The 19474-nt window shown below is 37.2% G+C and overlaps 1 protein-coding gene across 5 annotated transcripts in view; it reads left to right on the top strand.

Moving 5' to 3' along the window:
* The window catches only part of si:ch211-200p22.4 (phosphatidylinositol-binding clathrin assembly protein), a 119452-nt gene extending 108289 nt beyond the window's left edge, over window positions 1-11163 (top strand). For all 5 annotated transcript variants that reach the window (XM_059977015.1, XM_059977014.1, XM_059977011.1 and 2 more), the window contains 4 exons: window positions 1749-1866; window positions 4514-4570; window positions 5862-5966; window positions 6533-11163. In XM_059977015.1, coding sequence (XP_059832998.1) covers window positions 1749-1866; window positions 4514-4570; window positions 5862-5966; window positions 6533-6547 — 295 coding nt within the window. In that variant the 3' untranslated portion in view covers window positions 6548-11163. The remainder of the gene's footprint in view (window positions 1-1748; window positions 1867-4513; window positions 4571-5861; window positions 5967-6532) is intronic.
* The last annotated feature ends 8311 nt before the right edge of the window (window positions 11164-19474 follow it).

Genomic DNA, 19474 nt, shown 5'->3' with positions numbered 1-19474 from the left:
TTCTGTTGCCAACATAGTATGTCCTCGATGTTCAGCAGAACAGCATGCAGCAGTAATAATGAAAAAAGAAATATCTTACTTGACCTAGGAGTCGTAAAATGTGGCTTAAGTAAATGTAGTAGGATTTAGGTAGCTAAACTTTTCAGATTCCTGCTAATATTTATACCTGAATCATCCTACAGTTTGGAGTGTTTATAAATAAATATTGTGAGTAATCCTAATTGGTCACTGATAGGTTGGTCGGAACAGGCCTGACCTACAAAAATTCATTCCCAATCCAGCACTAAATGACTGCCCCTTTTGGCCCCTCAAATCCCAAAAAGCAATTGTCTACAGAAACTCCATGAGAAAGAGCAGCAGTAGCAAGATCAGAGTTAGGGGGATGGCAGAGCAATCCAAGTGGACACCTCTAATAGTCTCAAATTAGTTGGTAGGAGCAGTTTAATATGCTAAAATAAATTGTGTTCATAAATGTTTCAACTCATTTCCTTTTTTTCTCAGTGTGTGCAGCAATGTATGTACAGCATTAAAGTAGATAAGTCTTTGGGTTTTGATGGAATCTGTCCCAGGTTATTGGGAGAGGAAAGATAGGAAATTGCTGGTGCCTTGGAGATCTTTGTATTCTCTCTAGCCATGAATAGGGTCGCAGTGAAATGAAGAATTGCAAATGTAGTTACTTTGTTTAAAAAGAGAAAGAGGAAAATCTTGAGAATTAAAAGCCATTGAACTTCACAACAGTGGTAGACAATCTGTTGGGAAGATTCTTTGGGGTAGATTTATTTTGGGGATAAATATGGGTTAATTTGAGGCAGTCAGCATGGCTTTGTCCAGGGCACATCTTGGCTTACAAACTTGATAGTTTTTTGAGGAGGTGATAAGGGGAGGGCAGTAGGTGTTGTCTACATAAACTTTTGTAAGGCATTTGACAAGTTCCTTCATGCCAGGCTAATCCAGAAAATTATGATACATGGGATCCACAGTGACTTGATGGTTTGGATTCAGAGTTGGCTTGCCTATTGAAGGAATAGAGGATAGTGGTGGAAAGCTGTATATAAAACAAACATAACTTGACTGGATCTATTAGTAACTCAGAAAAGTTAATGGTTAAGAAATGAGTAGATTGACAGAGAAGGTATGCAACGGGTTTGCCTTCATTTGTCAGGGCAGTGAGTATAAGAGTCAAGAGCATGTTACAGCTGTATAATAGTCTGGTTAGGCCACACTTGGCCCCTCCATTACAGGAAAGACGTGGAGGCTTTGGTGAGAGTACAGCATAGGTTTACCAGCAAGTGAATGCTTTTGATTATCAAATATACATTTGGCTCTTATAATAATATTGGTAGCAACTTTTACACAAGTAGGTTTATGTTACAACACCAATCACCTAGAGCTGGAAAGCTAGCTGGCTTAATTGTCTTGATAAGTGTAATCATAATAGTAAGAATGCTTCACCAACTACAACCACTTTGAGAGCTCCAATAACACATTAAAAATTCTGCTTTCCTTGCTGCAGGTTTTCCTCCTTAACTCAAGCATATCTCTTTTTAGTCCTGGATTTTGCATACTAGTGTGAGAATTGACATGCTGGGTTAAGGCAATGTGAACTGCAACAAATAATGAGGAAAATTACTTTCCAGAATCTCAGCTTACAGCAGGAGTATTAAATCATGTTCATAATTGATTAAGGCGAAAGTTATCTTTAGTTTTTCCTCCCTCACAAAAATTAAATTTTATCTCTTATGTGCTAGAATGGATCAGCAGTGGACCCAGAGTGGGGAAAAGAAATTGACAGGAGGAACAAATTGGCAACCAAAGACCACTACATCAACCTCCTGGAGTGCAGCACCAATGAACGTCCCTCCAATGGTATGTTTGGAACTTCATTAATGTGGATTCTGCTAAATAAAGTGCTGGCATGAATTGTTTACTTTGTATCAACAATGCAATGGGCCTACTACAACCTATGACCAACATCTTGTATTTAAAACCTCAATTTGCAACACTGTTAAAATCAAAATAATACTCCATCAAACTTGCACAAAAATGTAAAAACTGCAGAAAATTAAAACCTCACCTTTGAGTTGAATACAATGTCCAAGGTTGTTTGGATTGAATGGCTGGTCTTTTTGACTGAAACCCGTTCGAGTATCATGTATTAAAAGGGTGCAAGTTTAACCTCTGAAGCTACAGAAATAAATTTGTTGTACCATGTTACTGTTGAATATAATTTTTCCTTCTTGAAAGTGTAATTGCCTGTAGTCTGGTTAGAAATATGATCACTTCTATTTGTATGATCTCTTAAGTCATTGTATCCATGTATCATGGCACTAGAGAGAAGAGCTTTGAACTAGAAATCTAGAATGATTTGCTTTAAATCATGGAGTTTGTTTTGATCTATTTCAATTTTATAAAATAAGCTGGTGATTACCTTATAGGAAAAAAGAATTATAGTGTTGTCTAATGTTAGCTGAATGATAATTCATTAAATGATATAATCAATTTGTGATGCTTCATACTGGATTAAAAATGACTGGTATTTCACAAAAGGTTTGCAATGCAAAGTGTATAATGTTTACTTTCTCCTGGGCTTTATTTTTTAACCTCAACTTAAACAGAGAACATCTTTCATTTAGTTTAAGAAAATCTTGCACTTAGATATTTGTTGGCTTCTCTGCTTCTTTATCAGCTCATTCTTGTATGTTTAAACTAGAGCTCTCGTCATTACTTTAAAGTGTGTTTATAGGTTGGAAAGATAACTTTGTATTTTCTCTCAACTGTAAGCTGAATTACTGCTAGTTCCTTGCATAATCTGATAAGAATGAGTATATTAGTTTTGATGATTGTGAAACCCATAAAATTGCAATGTTACCAAATCTTTTAAGGGAAAGTGGATTTGCTGCCCTTCTCTAGTCTGGCAGATGTGAAAATTCAGGTCTGCCCAACTTTATTGCAGGGCATCTTATTTCCTTGCCCTACTCTTAATCCCAGTTTTCTTTCATTCTGTACACTCATTGCTGAAAAATATTCATTGTTGTTTATGTTCATCTCCTAATCCACTTTTTATGTAACTAATCATCGGATAAACTGATTTATCTTCTCTTGGCAATTACTAAAATTTTAACTTTTACTCCTATTTGTTAATGCATTTGCATGTATTCGAGTATGTTTAGTTCAGTCTCATTCATTTTCTGAGTTCTTGATACTGAGGATGACTTTGCCTGTTTAATTCCATGAGGAATCCAACAGCACACTGCAGATGATCTAGGAAAGCACCTTTCCCTGCTGAATTGTCCCTAGTTACTGCTTGATTAAGTGCAATAAATGTGGCAGATCCAACCATATCTGCCAGCACTTAAGAAGACCTGGGGCATTGTTTCTTATTTTACAATTTAGCTTTTTAGGGTTTTACATGTTTAATTTGTCTCATTCTTTATAAACTACGTCAGTTGGTCAGCCAACCTTCCTCAAAAATCTAGGTTGCCTTTGTGCTTGGTGCTACCTGCTTTCCTCTTGCTGTGCTCACCTTTGTTGCAGTCACTACCTCCCATACAAAACAAGTATATTTTTCATCCTCCATTCTTTTGACCCTCCACACTCTTTTCAAGCTGGAAAAAGACTTGCTTCATTTAATTTATTCTTCTTAACGCCCGAGTTCATTCTGAACAAAAACAAAACCATCTGGTTCGATTAAAAAATTTACTGGTATCCGTAGATGCAGTGTCACAAACTGCACACTACAGTTGGCAGTGATCTGCCTTAGCATACTGTCTTGCCATTAAGGCAGGTACTTTCAACTAATGCCCTGTTCTGGATATGGATACCCTTGATGGCTTCAGTAACCTTTGAAGTTGCAGCTCCCCAACTATGAAATGAAAAAATGTTAGTGCACTTGCATCCTTTTCCAAAGTGCTCAAATGGGAAAAGGGAAAATGACTGTTTACCACTTCATTTTGCTTCAAAGCTGGGTCAAATTTAATTCATAACTGATTTTTAAGTTATTTTGCTTTATGCCCAAAGGTCTGAAATGAAAATGAGGAGTTAACTTTGGACATGAATCTGCAGCTAACCAATAATTCTTTGTGAGACGGTTTTGTCATGGATTCAGTTTCTAAAATTTCATTCAGTACATTCACTGACAGGGACTGGCTGTGTCTGAGATTGTTACTAATATGAATGTAGATGAGTGTGTTGTGAAATAGAAACCAAATATGAGATGTTGTCAAGGTAGAAGAATGGATTTTAATAATTGAGTATATCTGTGGTCTTTTTTTTCTGTCTCCTGCAGTTTTGCGGGGTTTTTTTTTAACTAAACACCCTGGAGCACTATCCTACACCATGTAACATAAAAGGAGGTATGACCAGGCAGCCTAGAGTATATTCAGTCATTTATTGAGCCTCCTGCTGAAGCACAAATGAGATCGAGTAAATTTTCCCTGTTCCTATAATCCACTTGAATGATAAATCATGGAAGCATTTGCAGTATTATTTAACAAGTGTGTTTATTTGCATGCAGGTGGCACCCCCAATATCTTACCCAGTGTCAGCGCCTCAAGTGCCTATGTATGGAATGGTGAGCAATTTTTATTTAATATTTCCATTCTTTCAATTTGTACAGTCGGCCCTCCTTATTCGCGGGTTCCGCATGCGTGGATAAACCAACCACGGATCGGGAAAACCCGTAAGTTCTGTCTCCAGCACTCGTTATTTGAGCATGTACAGACTTTTTCTTATCATTATTTCCTAAGCAATGCAGTATTACAACTATTTACATAACATTTACATTGTATTAGGTATTATAAGTAATCTAGAGATGATTTAAAGTATATGGGAGGATGTGCATACTGCAGATCAGGAATCCCAAAAGAAACAGAAATTTTGTAAGTCAGAACAGGTACATCCGCTATTATTTAGCATCAGTTAGTCAAACGTTTGCCTTAGTATATATTTTACCTTTCTATGCATATAAAACACTTAAGAAACGTATATATTCCAATAATCAAACCACTGCGTTGCTTAGTAATAATTGTAGCTTTCATTGGGGCAGGGCTTTCATTCACATGCTCCATTATTCTCACTTTATCCTTTAAAATTGTTCTGATCGTTGACTGACTGTAGCCTAATGCTTTTCCAATGACCAATGGCATTTCACCTCTTTCCAATTGCTTTATTATTTCCACTCTATTTTCAATCGTGATCGTTTTCCATCAACAGAACAGAAACACTGCAGGCGGCAGGTCCTCAAGTCCACAGCACTGAGATGGGTTAAATAAGGGACTTGAGCATCCACGTTTTTTGTTATCTGCGGGGTGGGGGGGGGGGGGGGGTGGTCCCAGAACCAATCCTCTGCGGATAAGGAGGGCCAACTGTACTATCAATAACAATATTGGATTCCATTCTTCCTTGATTCAAATGTAGATTGTTGGGCTGAATTGTCTCAGGAGTGCTTATTATCTGTGCATTCCTGAAAGAACTACTTGCTACTACCACAGTGAATTGTGATATGGAAGTGGCGGGGTGGTCATCTGGAGTATGGGAGTGCCAAAGGTACAAGGTTAAGTTAGTACTTAAAAAGGCATTCTCAACCAAAGTGTTTGGATTGCCTCTTCTGCTGTTATTAGCAAATACAATCTGTAAAAATAACTGAGCAAACTCTTTGTGAATATTTATTCATCAATTTTGTTTATTCCCTAGAGTTAACCTTCTAAAATTAGTAGACATGACTGCTAATACTGCATCAAAACTGGATAGAAAGAAGCTGAATTCTCTGCTTTATATTAATGTGATTATCCTGCCTAATAGCTGCATATAATCATTGTAGGTTTTCTTTTACTGATTATTTTTGTCTTTTTAATCTCTTACAGGTACCTGCAATGGGAACTGTGCCTGTGGTAGCACAACAGCCAATGATATATCCTCAAGCAGTAATGAGGGCAACTAATCCTTTTGCGCCAGTTAATGGGGCTCAGGTAAACATTGAACATGAGCTGTTCAGTTCTTCTGACATTTTTTCTCAAATGATCTGTCATCAAATACTCAGGATAGCACAGAAGCCAAGTCCACAGAAATACTGCATATTGATCTAGTGAACCACATTCAGTCTTTACCTCCAATGTTGTCTGTATCAAGTTTGCACATTCTGCTTTTATAGGTTTTCTTTAATTGGTCACTGATCTGTTGTTGAGTAATAAAATCTGGATGTAGTTGATGGGAATGTGGAGCCAATAAACTGCATTGGTATAAATGGATGCATAATGGTTAGCAGGGACTTGGTGAGCTGACTCTATGACCTCATTATGAAGGACAGATTCAAGGTCATTAATTTCTTCCCTAAGTTTTCAAAAATCCAGTCATTCTCATAGATGATGTGATAATTTTTGTAAGAAGCAGAAATTTCATATCATTAATTACACTGGCAACAATTCCCCCAACTGAAGTATTTGCCACAAATTTTGATTGCTGACAGATTTGCAAACTAGTTTCTTTATTACTTTTCATGCTAAAAGTTTATTCTCACTTTTTTCTGTTATCTCAGTTGCAGTTTATGTAGAGACAACAAAGATGTATCAACCGCAGAGTTTTCAGTAAGCACCAAACATCTGGATGAAGGCAGATGAAAACAGACCAAGACTTGGGGCTTATTCATCATTTTAAAAATCTCACTGAATTTACATTATCTTACTGCTTCCTAATCTAACTTTTTAATGGAGAAATGCTAAATGAAAACAGTCTGATCTGTATTGAATGGTCATTATCTGAGTGAGCAGGCCTGAAATGATGTTTATATTTATTGACCTGTTCAGTGTGGTTTATTTTCTCTCTGCTGAACGTAATTGAAACAACTCTTGAATCTAATCACAAGAACATAAAAGTTACCAGTAATATTAACAAGTAAATGGAAATCTGAAGAGGAATCATTGGATTCAAGCATATTCCTAAACAATTCTTAGATCCTGTCAGGGTGCTTGAATTGGATATTAACCTACTACCAGATAAGTATTTCAATGCACAACATTGAAAATTAAAGTTTCTATTGACAGCTGTTTACTTCCCTGTTCCTTTGATCAACTTGGGAGAATTTCATCCTTTTGAGACTGGGTGTATTGTAATACATGATTTTGTTTCTGTCAGGCAAGTTACTGGGGAATATCATTGTGCTTTGCTGTGCATAAAGTGAGTATTAATTTTACAGTATGTGTGAAAAGAAGGTATACATATACATGTGGTGTTTATTTTGAGCAACTGCAAATCATGAAATGAACGTTTTTCAAAAGTTATCACCAACTTTTCTTGATATTAAAGATAAGACTTAGAAATTGAGCATTTTCAAATTAATGCAAACTAGGTTGAAGAAATATGTAGCACACAACTTCTGCTTGATGGATTTTGGAAAGGGTTTAATTAGAGACTGCTTATTCTAAATACATCTGAAATTGAATTTACCATCAGCACCGAGATCTGATGGGTTAGCATGTTCTAGCTTCAGTTGACTACGGAACAAATTGTGGAAATCATCACGATTGTACTACTTGGAACATCTGTTGAAAAGCACTGTGTGCATTTAGAGCAACTGTAACCAAGTTAATTATCAATTTCTGAATGTGTGTACATTTTCTCCAAGGTCCTTGTATCCATAAAATTTAAAAAAGTTTTTAGTGTTATAACTCAAGTTAGTCAAGGATTCTCTAGATGAAGGTGATACACCCCCTTGATTATACTAAAGGTGTTCATGACAGGTGACTGAAATTTAATTTGATTCCTGTTCTCCAGCTCCTCTCCATCTCCTCATTGGGTTTATGGCAATATTATACTATTAACAAGCTCTGTTTATAAATGTTTCAACTTACAAATACTGTAACTTTGATTTTTGAGGATACATTGCAAACAAAATAAATTTTTAAAAGGACAGTTCAGCACTGGAATTACAGAAATGTATGGTAAGAATTGATTAACCAAAAGGAAGATATGCAAATATTTTGTATCAAGCTATTTAATACAAAATGTTCAAATTATAGGAAGGATGAATAAAAAATTACAGGTATTAAGTGGGATTGAGTACCATTTATGTGGTATTGATTTGCAAATTTCCAACAGGGATCTATTTAAGCTCAATTTTATTGTACTCTTCTACTCATTCTTATTCAGTTCGGATTCCTTAAGGTAATCAATTTCAAAAAATCAGAGGGCAACGGTTGCCCTAATTATTTAGATTAACTGTTCAATCAGCAACCTAGATAGAAACAGTTATAGATGAGCACCTATCTATTTTCAGCCTGAGGTAAGTTAGTCTACATATAAGGCTTAATTCTCAAAGTTGAAATAGTAACTTCCCCCTTCCTCCTCATATTGTATTACTTGATATTTTCTATCCTTTCTGATGATATGCCTCTTAAAGTAAGTTGGAATCTACAATATTTTATAAACTTAAAATTATCCAACTTAAAATTATCCAATTGTAATTAGTAAGCCTTTACAATTTCTAAATAAGATCCTGCTAAAGTAAGAGAATTATGGTATCTCTGAACTTACAATAGCAACTCAGTAATATTTGTTCACATTTATGTGATTATTTTACTTTAAATTTAAAGACATTTTGACAAATCAGGAAAGGCTGTATTCCATTGTTGCTATTTAATGCCTTTTAGTGTCAATTTTTCCACCTAAATTTTAATATATATCTTTAAAATTACAGATACTGAAGTCTCTGCTATTTAAGGGATAATTAAATGTTATTGGTGATTTTTATGTTGAATTTCCCTATTCATTCCTTACTCCACATTTTTTCCCCTGCTCAGAGTTGGGCTTTACATCGTGTTTTCTTTTGGTGGAGTTAAGAGGCAAAAAAGGGATTGGAAAATAATATACATTGGTTTTTGGCACTAAGTTTTCTCTGGATTTTCATCTATGTATACAAAATTAAGACAGTATATACAATCAGTTCTTTTAAAGCAGGTGATAGCTATTCTAATGTTTAAAATAAAATCTATGCTATTTACTCATGGAGCACTAGGTAGTTACTTCAAGATTTGGACAATAGCCTGATATGTGTAGATTTACATTGTGCTCTGGAATACAAAGGGACTCAATGTTTCTATAACATCTTAGCTGATGTAGATATCCAGGGAAGTCTTTTTAAAAGTGTATAATATTCTTGATCAAATAATTTGTATAGTTCAAGATGGCACTCGTGTTGAGAATGATATTGAAACTCAGCAGATATTGTTGCTTTCAGCTCTCAAATGTAAAGAAAGATTTTTGTTCATAACAGTTGCCTCATTGTGATGTAAATTATCGCATCTTTGTTTCTGTTAATAAGAAGACTGTTGAGCTTGCTTCATTTTTTTTTGCATTGAATTGCCTATGTTAGAAGGAGAGGGGTTGTTGGTGTTGCTGGTGGAGAGGCACAGCAGAGAGAGGAAAACCAAGTAGGCAGGAAAGACCTTATGAGTTAAGTCTGTGTTTATCATTTTTGAACATTTTTCATTTGTCATTCTGCACATGATGTCATGTTGCCAAATATTTGGGAATTACTAACTTCCTGAATGCTTAGCTCTGTTTTAGTGTGAAATGCATCATAAAATAATCCTAGTTCGATCTGTGGAGGCTGATCTGGTCTGTTTTATGAAAATGCATATTCGAAGCAATCAATGTTATTATGAATTTTAAAAAAGAAAATACTGGAAACATGTAGCAGATCACTTTAGAAGTCTGTAATTTGCCATATCTTCAAAATTAGAGACTCCTGCAGGCTTCCTATTTGCATGCAAGGAGAGAATTATGAAAGACAAGCTAGTTAAGCTTGAGAACTCAGAAACTTGCAAATTATGCTCAGTATTATGTAATCATAGTTTGCACAAGTAATTTATTTTTTAAAATGGATTTATAACAAGTAACTTTAATTATATTCATTTTGTGGTAATAGCAAATTACATTCCACATGCAATAGAGCCAAGAGCCTTCCAGTGGCCAAGTAGAAGCCCTCAATTTGTGGACATAAATTTACAAAACTTGTTTGAATCCTGTTTCTTATGTTGCCATTGATCATATACCTCCTACTTCCCTACCCTGACCTTGGCTTATTGTACGTAATATTTGGATTTTCTGATTGCACAAATCAGCAAATTATGACAAGTTACAATATGCAAGGGCCAGTTTTACTGGTGTACAATAATTTCATTTGATCACAGATTTTTTATTGTTATCATTAGAATTAAGAAACCTTACATGTTTTCTAAGGTTGAGAACTACTATTATTGCAAATAAATACAAATGTGCCAATGGAGCAAGAAGCCAACAGAATATGGTATAAATTTGGTTTTCTGGCTTTCTCCAATCAGAAATCTAATTGACTCAGTCTTAAAAACATAATTAAGCTGCAATAATTTCTTAAAGTTTTGATTTGCATGGAACACCTTTCAAAGCACTTGTCTGCACATATTTTGCTAAAATGTTCATTTTAAGTTCTAATGTCGATGAAGCACACTGACTTGCTGCTACCCTTTTCAGTAAACCATTGCAAATTTAAAAGTACCAAGGAACTTCTGTACATCCAACCAGGAATGATTTTTATTGAAATTCCAACCATGTGCTGTTTAAATGCTTCCCTCATTGTGGTCTTCAATTTTTAAAATGTCACCACAACAATGACTTTTAAACAAATAAATGCTGAATTTCCTTCACACTATAAACTACCTTTTCCATCACCTTAACAGGTTTTTCCCATGTTAATCCATCACTTTAATAAAAAAAAATCTTCCAACATTTATATGTATCACTGTGGTAAATGTGTGAGCACTGAAATGTGGAGGGTTAGTACCCTAGATTTTAGTGCACTTAGAAGTGAGTATTGAATAAATAATTACGCACTGTGGATCGGTGCTTCTTTGTAAATAAGTGCAGGAATTTCTTTTCTTTTTTTAAGAGTAGTTTATGCTGTGAGGGGAACAGAAAATATGTGAATTGCAACATATAAAAATTACGCTGTTGTATTGCATTTTTGCAGATTATATTTTTGAGTAATTGAAACCTGTATATGTTATCATTTATACATTCAAAGTAACTAGTAAACTTAGAAAACTAGCAAGTTTCATCAGGGTTGTATTTGATTCTGAAATCAGTGTATGGGCAAGTGCATTACTGCATAATAAAGGACATGTATTAAACAATCATGCTTGTCAATCTTAAATGAGTTCCTTAAAGTTCACCACTGTTTAAAATCTATTTGCTTTTCATGTGGGTTAGACTCCAAATGCAACTATTTATATAGCATTTTTCATCCAGTAAAAAGTGCTGTTCACAGGAGTAGCAGAGAACACAATAAGTTTGATAACTAAAACTAGAATTTTAAAACAAGACAAGACGATGGATACCTAACCTTTTGGACAAGTTAGAATATGAACAGTAGCACTGAATCATTATTTTTCACAGCTTCAGTGATTGTGTTGTTTCACTTCATTTTCACTTAAAATTCACACAGCAAAGCTGAAAGTTATATCTGAGGCTAAAAAATCAACAAGTTGACTTGTACCATTAACAGTACCGGCACTTTATTCAGTTGCCACTTTATTAGGTACAAGAGTGGAACCTGGTGTGCTGTTCTACTATAGCCCCTCCACTTCAAAATTCAATATGTGTTCAGAGGTGCTTTTCCGCACACCACTGCTGTAACACATGGTCATTTGGGTTACTGTCACTTTCCTGTCAGCTTGAACCAGTCTGGTTATTCTCTTCTACCTCTCTCATCTCGCTCATTAACAACATGTTTTCGCCCACAGAACTGCCACTCACTGAATTTTTTTTTGTTCAACATTCTCTGTAAACTCTATACACTTTTGTGCATGAAAATCTCAGGAGATCAGCAGTTTCTGAGATGCTCAAATCATCCTATCTGGTACCAACAATCATTGCACAGTCAAAGTCACTTAGAGTCACATTTCTTCCCCATTCTGAACCTCTTGACCATGTCTGCATACTTCTATGCAAATTCATTCTTGAGCTATAAGTAGAAGCTCAAACTCTTGAATATGAATTAATTGAAGTGATAGTGTTGAAGAGAAGAAACTTGATGTGCTTGCATCTTGTCATTAGGTCAGTTGATTTACAGTCCAGGAAGCCTGTCAGGTGTTGAATAGGCAGTCTGAGTGCCAATAAACGGATTTGTGTAATTCATTGTTTTAGGTGGATGCTATTTATCAAAGTTAAATTAGAGAGTAAAATGTGTTGTGAAATGCCAGGTTCCACCCTTTCCCTCCTAGTCCCAACTTGTAATATATCAATAGAACAGGAGGAACAAAGTTTATAATGTTTCCTCAAGAGTATCTTAATATTTATTAATTATGTATATTAATCTGTGCCATAATACCTGCCCAGTGATCCTAGCAATGGTATGTTGGCATTTGAAAAGATCAAAAAGCAGATGATCAGTAATTTTGTAACCAATGCATTATTGCATCTATTTATCAGGGTACAGGGCAGAGTGGGTCCTTCCAGCCCTTCGAGCCATGCCACCTAGTAATGTAGGAAGTCTAAACAACTCCTTGCCTGGTAATGGAATGGACTGATGATCTGCAACTATTTCAGCTAGCAAAATGTGAATAAGTCAGGCATGCATCAATTTCCCTTTTCCGGTGTGAGGGATGTACTTCTGTTTAACACTTCCACAATGAATATGCACTTTAGGTCTGCCCACATCAATCCTCAACTGACCCATGAAAATTGGATGGAAGTAATATACTTCCATTTTCATTCTTCCTTGTGTCGGTCAGTACACCAGTAGTGCTAAAATTAGGCATAAGTCAAAAAATAAACAAATGAAAGAACTCAACAGGTCAAGTAGTATCTGTGGAGCCAAAGTAATAATGGACATTTGGGTTGTGATCCTGTATCAGGACTGAGAGTGTATAAGGGGAAGGGAGGAGTGAGACAGAGACTGATAAATGAAACCAGCTGAGGGAGTGACGATGAGCAAATAGAGTTGAGGGTGGGGGTGACTGGAACCAGATAATGGTAAAATGATGGGCAGATGGAGCCAGGAGGAGGAAATGTTAGGAAACATGAACCATCGGAGGCTAAACCCAGTTAGATAGGTACTGTATACGGTTGATGGCCTGATGAAAACAGCTAGGATAAGGAGTTATTTAGGTAAAGGGGTGGAAAAGGTGAACAAAAGAAGAGAGTCTCTAGCTAGACTTCTAGCAATGGTAAATAAACACAAGTAGGTTAATTGAACTAAAACACCTGTGCCGCTTTTGGCAAAAATGCAAACAATCTTTATAAATCTGATACTTACAATGTTTCTATAAGTTTGTTCAATTATGGTTCAAGCATTAAGACAATACTCGGTATGTTAATCCCAATAGTTGGCCCAAAGGTAATCTTCCCTGGAAGATAAACCAGCAATATCTCTTATTAATATAATTCTATTAATTTCAGTAAAAGCTAATTTTAAAAATATCCCATAACATCACTAGCAAGCAATTGAATGATAATTGAGGCTGAGAAATATAGCCAATTTTGAATAGTAAATTTAATTGGACAGATCATTCATTTGGTGGGATCACTATTAATAATTTTGAGTTTTACATTTTATTACCTGTTAAGTAGGGCAGATGATCCAAACATCACAAGTTTTACAGAGGGGGTCCACATCTTAATGCCCAGGCAAGATCTTTAAGTTCCCATTGGCAGTTATGCGGATTGATGAATTAAAAGAAAACAGCCATTATATAAGGAGCAGATGGTGCAAATCATTGCTGAAACCACCCAATTGCCTGCCCCATTGGCCACTGGCCACCCCATCTGCTCGAGTATGATTCCCATTTTTGTCCTCAGAAACCATAAGACCAAAATGGAAGTAAATCATTCCTGATACTGACAGACTGCCTCAGAAAACAATGGAAGTCAAGATGCACTAAGATGTCAGATGGCTGAAGCCAAGAGAAAGTTCTTAAGATGGAAAATAGTGAAACCATGATAGAATTTGAAAACAAGAACACAGTATTGTTAGAACTGAAGTCAGAACTTCCAAGAACTGAAGTATCAGTGGCACTCTTCAAAATTAGGTAAGTCCTTTGAAGGATTCTGAAATGTGTGATATAAATTCATGTTTCTGCTTTAGTAAAGTATTGCACCCTTGTTCTCCATTTTACAAACCTAAAATGTCAAGATTTTTAGCTACAACAACAAGGCATGAATGTTCGACAGTGACAGTACAACTGTGTTGCTGAATAAATACAATGTTCTGAACTCTATTCACTCGTCCTTCCTCTATTTCCAAGTTTTGTCTCTTCTTTTGTAACTTACTCTTTTTCTGGGCTTGCTTTTACAGATGCACAAAATTATCTAACCATAGCAGCCATTATTTTTGTGTAAACCTGATAAATGGAAGAGACTCTGGGTTTTCTATACCTGAATACAATGAGACTAGTTAGATGAAACTGTCTCGGGGATCTAGGAGTTCTTGCACTGTAAAAGCATGGTATTATTGGATTGGAAACATTACAATAAATCAACTATTTGAAGACCATAGATACAGATGATTGATGGAAGCAGCACAGGAAATGGAGCTAATCGGCCAATAACCTCAATGCATAGATTGTTTGGTTCTATCAAGATCATTCACATTCCAATACCCAAGGCACCACCCCAGCCAAGAGCACTGGTAGAAGCACTTGGAAAATAATGGAAACCTACTTTGACATAAGACATTGGGAGCAGAATTAGGACATTTGGCCTATCAAGTCTGCTCCACCATTCAATTATGGCTGATCCTTTTCTGCCAATCCAGTCCACAGCCTTCTACCTGTAGCCTTTGATGCCATGTCCAATCAAGAACCTATCATGTTCTGCCTTAAATATACACAATGACTTGGCCTCTACAGCTGCCTGTGCTAATGAATTCCACAAATTCACCAAACTCTGGCTAAAGAAACTTCATATACCTATCCAGACATTGTACCCTCTTATCCTAGACTCCCCCACCATGGGAAACATCCTTTCCACATCTACTGTACTTGGCCTTTCAGTATTTGAAAGGTTTCAATTAGATCCCACACCCACCCCCATCCTTCTAAATTCCAGTGAGTACAGACCCAAACCCATCAAACGTTCCTCATATGATAACCCTTTCTTTCCCAGAATCATCCTTATGAACCTCCTCTGAACCCTCTCCAATGCTAACATTTCTTCTTAGATGAGGAGCCCAAAACTGTACACAATACTCAATGTGTGGCCTCACCAGTGCCTTATAAAGCCTCAGCATCACATCCCAGCTCATGTACTCTAGAACTCTTGAAATGAATGCTAACATTGCATTTGCCTTCCTCGTCACCAATGCTACCTACAAGTTAACCTTTATGGTGTTCTGCACAAGGACTCCCAGTCCATTTGCATCTCAGAGTTTTGGATTTTCTCCCTGTTTAGAAAATAGTCTGAACATTTATTTCTACTACCAAAGTGAATGGCTGTGCATTTTTCAACCTTGTATTTCATTTGCCACTTTCTTACCCATTCTCCTAATCTGTCCTTTTGCAACCTGCCTGTTTCCTCAACACTATCTACTCCTCCACCAATCTTCGTATCATCTGCAAACTTGTCAAGCTCGAACCACATCAAGTTCGCCGACAACACGACTGGTGCATCTCATCAGCAAGAACGAAGAGTCAGCATACAGAGAGGAGGTGCAGCGGCTAACGGACTGGTGCAGAGCCAACAACCTGTCTCTGAATGTCAACAAAACAAAAGAGATGGTTGTTGACTTCAGGAGGGCATGGAGCGACCACTCTCCACTGAACATCGACGGCTCCTCAGTAGAGATCGTTAAGAGCACCAAATTTCTTGTTGTTCCCCTGACGGAGAATCTCACCTGCTCCCTCAACACCAGCTCCATAGCAAAGAAAGCCCAGCAGCATCTCTACTTTCTGTGAAAGCTGAGGGAAGTCCAGCTCCCACCCCCCATCCTCATCACATTCTACAGCGATTGTATTGAGAGCATCCTGAGCAGCTGCATCACTGCCTGGTTTGGAAATTGCACCATCTTGGATCGCAAGACCCTGCAGCGGATAGTGAGGTCAGCTGAGAAGATCATCGGGATCTCTCTTCCTGCCATCATGGACATTTACACTACACGCTACATCCACAAAGCTAACAGCATTGTGAAGGACCCCACGCACCCCTCATACAACCCCTTCTCCCTGCTGCCGTCTGGGAAAAGGCACAGAAGCATTCAGGCTCTCCCGACTAGGCTATGTAACAGTTTCTTCCCCCAAGCCATCAGACTCCTCAATACCCAGAGTCTGGACTGACACCAACTTACTGCCCTCTACTGTGCCTATTGTCTTGTTTATTATTTATTGTAATGCCTGCACTGTTTTGTGAACTTTATACAGTCCTGGGTAGGTCTGTAGTCTAGTGTAGTTTTTTTTGTGTTGTTTTTATGTAGCTCAGTGTAGTTTTTGTACAGTTTCATGTAGCACCATGGTCCTGAAAAATGTTCTCATTTTTACTGTGTACTGTACCAGCAGTTATAGTCGAAATGACACTAAGAAGTGTCTTGACTTGACTTGAACAAAGCCATCTATTCTATCATATAAATCATTGATATACAACATAAAAAGAAGTGGTCCTAACACTGACCCCTCTGGAACACCACGTCACTGGCAGCCAACCAGAAAAGGATCCTTTCATTCCACCTTGATGCCACCTACCAATCAGACAATGCTGTAACCATGCCAGAAATTTGCCTGTAATACCATGGGCTCTTAACTTGGTAAGTAGTGTCATCTGTGGTACCTTTTCAGTGGCTCTCTGTAAGTCAAAATATACAACATCTACTACATCTCCTTTATCTATCCTATTTGTAATCTCAAAGAATTCCAACAGGTTTGTCAGGCAAGATTTTCCCTTGAAAACCATGCTTACTTTGTCCTATCTTGTCCTGTGTCACCAAGTACTCCATAACTTCATTCATAACAATTGACTCCAACGTCTTCCCTACCACTGAGGTCAGGCTAACTAGTCTATAATTTCCTTTCTGCCGTCTTCCTCCTTTCTGAAAGAGTGGAGTGACATTTGCAGTTTTCCAGTCCTCTGGCACCATGCCAGAGTCCAATGATTTTAGAAAGATCATTTCTAAATGATCCACATTTCTACCACTACCTCTTTCCGAACCCTAGTATGCAGTTCATCTGGCTCATGACTTCTGTACCCTTTTTGAGCATCATCTCCCTTGATATATATTGCATCCTCTTCACTTCCCTAACCCTTCAACATCTGGCACAGTGCTAGTGTCTCCACAGTGAACACATGCAAAATATGCATTTAGTTCATCTGTATTCTCCTTGGTCCCGGTTATTATTTCTCCTGCCTCATATTCTAGCAGTCCTATATCTACTCTCATCTCTTATGTTGTACATAATTAACAAAACTTTTACTATCTACTTTTTTATTGTTTGCTAGCCTGCTTTCATAATACATCTTTTACCTCCTAATGATTCTAGTAGTCGCTCTCTGTAGGGTTTTTAAATTTTCCCAATCCTGTCTTCCCACTAATTTTTGCTTTGTTTTATGTCCTCGCTTTTGCTTTTACATTAGCTTTGACTTCCCTTGTCAGCCATGGTTGTACTAGTTTACTATTTGAATATTTATTTGTTTTTGGACTACATCTATCTTGCACCTTCCTTATTTTTCTTCAAAACTCATGCTATTGCTGCTCTGCTATTTACCTTCCAGCATCTCCTTCCAGTTTACTTTGGCCAACTCTTCTCTCATACCTCTGTAATTTCCTTTACTCTTCTGAAATGCTGCTGCTGCAGACTTTCTCCATATCAAATTTCAAGTTGAACTCAATCATATTGTGATCACTGCCTCCTAAGAGTACTTGGTTCTTGGTCCTCCAAAATATTCCACAAGGAATTTAAACTGGAGGTGCCAGAGGGTGGACTTCAGGAGATTTTTGAAGAAGAAGAGCTGTCTTAAATTTAATTGGGTTTGATTGTGTGACTATGGTAGGATGAAGATTATTCCATGCTTTAATTGTGCGGGGGAAGAATGAATTGCTGTACACATCTGACTTGGTAGTTAGTATTTCAAATTGAAATGAGTACCCTCGTCTGCTCCTAATAGGTTGGGTTTGGTGTAGGATTGGTAGTCTATATCAAGCTGACCATTTAACGTTTTGTAAAATCAGGTCAGACAGTGTGCTTCATGTCTATCTTGGAGAGAGTTCCACTTTAATGAATTCAAAAGTTGTGTAACACTTGCTTCTCTCTCATAGGTATTTGTGACAAATCAGGCTGCCTGTCTTTGGACTCGCTTGATGGAAGTAGTGTTTTTGTTTGTGTATGGGTCCCATGCAACAGCTGCATATACCAGCTGAACAAAGGTGAGTAACAACTTCTCCTTGACAGACGTTGAACAATGATGAAAATTATGTCTCAGAAAATTTAGGACTCCTGTTGCAAGATGCATCTGACCATTCCAACGCAGATCATTCTGGATTTTGATACCAAGATACTTGATATGTTTGGTTTCTTCAAGGGTGATACCCAGGATTTTATATGATGCTTTACCTGGTTTTCTCTTCCTGGTGACACACATGGTTTCACATTTGGAAGGATTGAACTGCATGCGCCATTGTTGTGACCACTCAACCATATCATCAAGATCTTTTTGGAGAGCATCTTCATCATTAGCTGACTTAATTGGACAGTATATCAGTCATCAACAAAAAGTCTAGTGGTGCTTGTGACTTTTTCATGAATGTCATTAATGTAAAGTAAAAACAAATGTGGGCCCAGCACCATGCCTTGGGGTGTACCACTTAATACTGGAACTTCTTCCTTTCACACATACACCCAAGTCGTTTGGTCAAGAAATGTTCTTTTATCTTAAGCTCCCTAATCACCTCTGGCTCATTACGCAACACCCAATCCAGTATAGCCAATTCCCTCGTAGCCTCAATGAGAAACTGCACTGAAAAGTCATCTCAAGGCATTCAACAAGCTCACTCTCCTGAGATCCATTTCCAACCTGATTTTCCCAATTAACCTGCATGTTGAAATCTCCCATGACTATCATAACATTGCCCTTTTGACATGCCTTTTCTATTTCCTGTTGTAATCTGTGGTCTACATCCCAGCCACTGTTGGGAGGCCTGTGTATAACTGCCATCAGGGTCCTTTTACCCTTGCAGTTTCTCAACTCAACCCACAAGGATTCAACATATTCCAATCCTATGTCACATTTTTCTAATGATTTGATGCCATTCTTTACCAGTAGAGCCACACCAGCCCCTCTGCCGCCCTTCCTACCCCTCCAATACGACGTGTACATTCAGCTCCTAACTTCAACCATCCTTCAGCCACGATTCAGTGATGTAAAAGTGTAAAATTTGTAAATCGTAAAAAAACAATTTATAAAAGTGCAACAAGATCATCCACCTAATGACCTTGATTCTGTTCCATTGTATTCTATCTGCTGC

This window comes from Hypanus sabinus, chromosome 8, assembly GCF_030144855.1.
Source record: "Hypanus sabinus isolate sHypSab1 chromosome 8, sHypSab1.hap1, whole genome shotgun sequence".
Taxonomy (NCBI): domain Eukaryota; kingdom Metazoa; phylum Chordata; class Chondrichthyes; order Myliobatiformes; family Dasyatidae; genus Hypanus; species Hypanus sabinus.
This window is presented reverse-complemented; position numbering and strand designations above follow the sequence as displayed.